The sequence below is a fragment of the Heloderma suspectum genome, chromosome 1 (assembly GCF_057233095.1).
Source record: "Heloderma suspectum isolate Gila_16-S chromosome 1, 16-S_ref, whole genome shotgun sequence".
NCBI classification, from domain to species: domain Eukaryota; kingdom Metazoa; phylum Chordata; class Lepidosauria; order Squamata; family Helodermatidae; genus Heloderma; species Heloderma suspectum.
In genome coordinates, this window is record NC_139458.1 from 337,730,616 (window position 1) to 337,736,615 (window position 6,000).

The 6,000-nt window shown below is 44.6% G+C and overlaps 1 protein-coding gene across 1 annotated transcript in view; it reads right to left on the reverse strand.

Annotated features, from left to right (window-relative positions):
- Positions 1-1,585, reverse strand: part of SGK1 (serum/glucocorticoid regulated kinase 1) — a 96,195-nt gene extending 94,610 nt beyond the window's left edge. The window contains exon 1 of the mRNA XM_084827586.1: positions 1,517-1,585. Coding sequence (XP_084683712.1) covers positions 1,517-1,585 — 69 coding nt within the window. The remainder of the gene's footprint in view (positions 1-1,516) is intronic.
- Positions 1,586-6,000: the final 4,415 nt, after the last annotated feature.

Sequence of the window (6,000 nt, forward strand, 5' to 3'; positions counted from 1 at the left end):
TCTCTGCTGAAAAACGCCTTCACCCCCTATTTGTTCTTGAATCTCTGTATTGCCACCCCAGGGGAAAAATGTTGCTCATCTATTAGCAGTATTTAGTGGCATTCAGGATCCCTGAATGATAGTGGATGCTGTGAAAGAACTAATAAGGAACCCTATGAAGATAACTGTACATGCCCACACAGACACAGAGATCTCCATATAGGTATAATCAGTCACACAACACACCATGCAGCCTTCCTTCTCATCCAGAACAAACCACAATTATTCTGACACACCAAATAGAGTAAATCGAGATGAGGAGAACCTAAGGCTTTCAGTGAATCTATCATTGTCTTTCAAAGCAAACGACTGCCTCTGATTCTTCTTTTCTGCCTCCGCAGCTGGGATTGCTATTGGACATAGACTGTGGTTACTGGGTAGATTAGCGACTGTGCCACAGTCTTGCTGAACCTGCAAATAGCTTAGTACAAGGCAATGAATGGAGGCGATCTAATGCAGCACTTTCCTAGGTGTGAATGAGTGGGTTGAGAACTGGTCACACCACAAGATGCACAAGAGGCACAGAGTGAGAGGCAGGATAATGGATCTGGAGAATTGTGATCTTGCTGGTATTGACGTCACGTGTCATTTTAAATTTTATATCACTATCCTGTGTTATATTGCTGTGCACCATTCTTTCCAATATTTGCCCTTTTCCTCTTTATTGATTACCCATGTGTAAGGAGATTCACGCTCCCATTTTACAGAAAGAGGAACTGAAGTAGATCACTGAGCATTCCCATTGTTCTGATGGGAAACTGAAAGGGAGAAGAGGAAAATGGATATACTGGCCAAAGAGGGTTAATAATAACTCAGCGTAAAACTTAAGGCTATAAGAAAAGTCCTGCTGGATCAGAACAAAGCTTTAGCCAGTTCAGTATTCTGTTTCCAGCAGTGGACAGCCAGATGTCTCTGGAAAGAACACAAGCAGCTCATGAAGGCATCAACTCTTCCCTGTTGTGTGTCCCTGCTGCATTTGGTATCTGGAAGTACACTGCCTCTGAACATGGAAGCCCCATTACGTCCTCGTGGCTTACAGCTGTTGAAACCAGAATCTAAACACAAAAATTCTGTAGACCACGTTGTCATCCCTCCTACTGCAAACACACAACTCTTTTTGAGGCATCTCTCCCCAGCTCATGTCTGACTCAAGCTACCAAATAAAGGTCTGTGGTATAGCAATGAATGGTATAAATGCATTCCTCACCAAACAATGCTCATGTAATATTCTAACCTCCCACCACACGCACGCACGCGCGCGCGCACACACACACACACACACACAGTCCACTTGAAATCAGTACAATTGCAATGTCCCTTAGCGCACCCTTAAAATGACCAGACTGTTTCATGCTATTCACACTGGTGGTTGGTTCACAAACCAATGAACATAATGCACTCGCATCTCTTTTTCAGTAGTAGAGTAAAAAAAAAAAATCCTGACAATAAAAGTAACCTGTGCTTAAAGCATCCTTACCCTCTTTTTAAAGAACTGGAAAGCAGAACACTTCTTGACTGGAAAGCCATTCATGTCTTTGTTGACCATTTTCCTCGAGGGAGGCGTCAACAGCAATAGATCCAGGGCAGGACTTGCTTAGTTAGGAGTCCATCTGTTTTCCTCAGTGTCCCTTCTGGAGACGGTGAATGAAGACTGAGTAGGGCAGAAGAAGCACAGGCTCTGCTCAGGAGAGGTAGCCCTCACACGCTCATTCTGCTGCACTGGCTACCGCAGCAGCAGGAGCTGCTGCCTCTCTCTTTTTCAGCTGTGCTTCAAAAAAAAAAAAAAAATCCATTCACCCATCAAGGGAGCTGCTCTAAAACCCAGAAGCAGTTAGCAAATCTCAATTTGGGGGAGTGGGAGGAGGGAGGGGGGAGGGGAGGATCTTGTTTTGCATGATGCTCTCTTCTTTCCTGATCGCTTCCTAAGCCAAGCAGGCTAGTGCGTGAATTCCTTTTGCTCCTCTTCAGGTGATGGAGTGATTCACTGTTGTTTGAGATGAGAGATGGTTTGACTGTGCAAGTTCCAGAGGGAGATGCAGTTCAGCAGCAGCAGCAGCAGAGACAGAGGGAGAGAGAGAGAGAGATGCACAGGAAGAAGCAGCAGGGCAGAAATTAGTACAAAGGGTGGAGGGAAAGCTCAGGGCACAGAAGGAGCACAAGGCAATATGTTTCCCAAGGGAAAATGATACTGACAGGTCTTGCATTACAGCAGAGCCATCTCAATACAGACAAAAGGGGAGGAGGGGGAGAGAGAGTAACTATGAGAATATGCTATTCATAAATGCTCTTTATAAGCCCAATATATTATAGTCATGCAGCAATGCAATAAACATCTAGAAATTTAATATCTACTTTTTCCCAAGAGGTGGAGGGGTTTTGTGTGCGTGACAAGATAAAATGTAGTGTGTGCAGTGTGTGTGGGGGACCTGTTAGTACAGTGTGTGTGGGGGACCTGTTAATACAGAATGTATTAAGGAAAACATGATAAAGCCATCACATTTTCTGCAGGGATGGTATAGAAAGAGAAATATTTAATATATCTGATGTATAGTCTGCAGAGCTTAATTTCTGCAAGGACCAGAATTTCTATATAGTGCGGTCACTGAACTTGAGCCGGACATCCTAGAGAATGAAGTCAAGTGGGCCTTAGGAAGCATTACTAACAACAAAGCTAGCGGAGATGACAGTATTCCAGCTGAGCTATTTAAGATCCTAAAGGATGATGCTGTTGAAGTGCTGCACTCAATATGCCAACAAATTTGGAACACTCAACAGTGGCCACAAGACTGGAAAAGGTCAGTTTACATTCGAATTCCAAAGAAGGGCAATGCCAAAGAGTGTTCAAACTACCGTAAAATTACACCCATTTCCCATGCCAGCAAGGAGATGCTCAAAATCCTACTAGCTAGGCTTCAGCAGTATGTGAACCGAGAACTACCGGAAGTACAAGCTGGGTTTAGAAGAGGCAGAGGAACTAGAGATCAAATTGCCAACATTCGCTGGATCATGGAGAAAGCAAGAGAATTCCAGAAAAATGTCTATTTCTGCTTCATTGACTACGCTAAAGCCTTTGATTGTGTGGATCACAACAAACTGTGGCAAATTCTTAAAGAGATAGGAGTACTAGACCACCTTACCTGTCTCCTGAGAAACCTGTACGAGGGTCAAGAAGCAACAGTAAGAACCGGACATGGAACAACCGATTGGTTCAAAATTGGGAAAGGAGTACAACAAGGCTGCATATTGTCGCCCTGCTTATTTAACTTATATGCAGAATACATCATGAGAAACTCCGGGTTGGATGAATCACAGGTCAGAATTAAGATTGCTGGGAGAATTATCGACAACCTCAGATACGCAGACGATACCACCCTAATGGCAGAAAGCGAAGAAGATCTAAAGAGCCTCTTGTTGAGGGTGAAAGTAGAGAGTGCAAAAGCTGGTTTGAAATTCAACATTAAAAAAACAAAGATCATGGCATCTGGCCTCATCACTTCCTGGCATATGGGGAAGAAATGGAAACAGTAACAGATTTTATTTTCTTGGACTCCAAGATCACCACAGACGGTGACTGTGGCCATGAGACGCTTGCTCCTTGGGAGGAAAGCTATGGCAAACCTAGACAGCATATTAAGAAGCAGAGACATCACCTTGCCGACAAAGGTCCATCTAATCAAAGCTATGGTTTTCCCAGTAGTAATGTATGGCTGTGACAGCTGGACTATAAGGAAGGCTGAGTGCCGAAGAATTGATGCTTTCGAACTGTGGTGCTGGAGAAGACTCTTACGAGTCCCCTGGACTGCAAGGAGGTCAAATCAGTCAATCCTAAAGGAAATCAACCCTGAGTGCTCATTGGAAGGACAGATACTGAAGCTGAAGCTCAAATATTTGGGCCATCTAATGCGAAGAGAAAACTCTCTGGAAAAGACCCTGATGCTGTGAAAGATTGAAGGCAAAAGGAGAAGGGGACGGCAGAGGATGAGATGGCTAGATAGCATCACCGATGCAATGAATATGGACTTGAGAAGTTGAGCACACTAAGGGAGAGAGCGGAGGACAGGAAGGCCTGGCGTGCTGTGGTCCATGGGGTCACGAAGAGTTGGACATGACTTAACGACTGAACAACAACTGGGTATCAGATGATGATGATAATAATAATATGAAATGAAGAACCTTTAAGCATGTGCAGAAGGCTTTCCCCTCTCGCAGCCTGTCTCCACATACTCTGGGCCTTTTGAGATAAATCAATATATTTTATGATGCAAATCCATATTTCTTGTGAAGGATCAAGATGTTTGTGTTTTGAAGTTATTACCTTTCCCTGCTTGGAGAATGCGATTCTCTCTCAAGCTAGAAAAGCCACTGTCATTTGTCTGCAGTGTTGTAGTTGCATGGCATGTCACAGGCACCTATTGGATAAAGCCTGCAACTCCCCTCCCCCAATTCCTGCATGTGTTGCAAGTTGCAACCCTCATCAGTTCTGGGCAAAGTCAGGAAGGAGAATCCCATTGTCAGTTTCACACAACATCAACAACCTCCCTCACACACGGACGCACACCACAGCAACCTTTCATATTTTAGCTCAGGCTTTCCTAATCCGGTGCCCTCCAGATGAGCTGTAGTAGAACTCCCAGCATCCCTGATGCTGGCTGTGGATGCTGGGAGTTGTTGTTCAACACACCTGGAGGACACCAGGCTGGGGAAGCCTACTTCAGCTAGATTTACTGATAAAGCAAAACTGGTAGGAGTTCCTTCAGACTTCCCCTTGAAACTGAGCAGGTTCAGCTTCTTTGCCACTTAAAAAGAAAAAAAGGGGGAAAATCTCATTTATTCCTTGACTGCCAAATTCTGCATCAGCTACCGGATTCCATGTGTGTACACAGCAAACCTTTGGAGGCACAGAATACACACACATCCCAGACAAATAAATGGGACGTGCTTCCCTGTTCCTCCCTATTACAAAGTACTTAGATGAAATCTGAGATTTGGGATAGCCCTCTTGAAAGGTGAAGGTTGGGGCCTTTGGCCAAAAATCCCAACATGGTCAGTAATAAATGAAAGGGGTTGGAGGTGGTCTGCTAAATCCTACTGTTTGGGATTTCACTGGTGTCATACCCAGCCACCCTCTGCTTTCTGGTTCCTAGTCAGGCAAACAGAGGCTGCCATACAATGTAAAGCGAGACCAGCACCTTGCTGATTCTGCATGTGAAATTTGTCACAGTAAAGCACAATAACTCTGTTGCTCCTGCTAGGAAGATTAGTCTCCCTTGATAAAGAGAGCTAAACATAGATGCTCAGAACAAAATGGAAGTTTTTCTTCTTAGGGGGGTTCGATTGGCATGGCAGCTTCTTGTCTCCTGCTAATTGGAAAGCTTATATTGAATCATTGTTCTCAGGACCGACCTTTTTGCGCACTTGAGGCAGAATCTAGATTATCTTCTCCCCAGTCATTAACTGCCCTCCTGTCCATGTTGTCAAGATCTACACAGCTGAGGTAAAGAGGAGAAACTTTACGAGGGATATTACACATTGCATGTTCCCTGTATTAAATGTGCACTTGATTTGCATAACTCTAGCAGAGATGGGCAACCATTTTGTCCCCAAGGGCAACATGCAGTGATGGGAAGTGGGTTGGGGGCCGCACCCATGCACATATTTATACACACACTCATGTACACACACAGGCTCATGCATGCACACACACACTGGCCTGTTTCGCACATAATGACAACCCAGAGTTATGGGTTCAGTATGACTGGGTTTGCACGACATGCTGCCATGATGAGCCACAGTGCCTGTGGGTACCATCCTGTATATTTAACCTCTGATCATCATGTCATGGGAACCTGGCCAGCAGGGGTTATGCGAACATTAAACAAACCTTGCACAATTCATGGCCTGAGGGTAATTGCATAACCCTTACATAACCCACACTGGCTAGATTCACATGACATGACAACC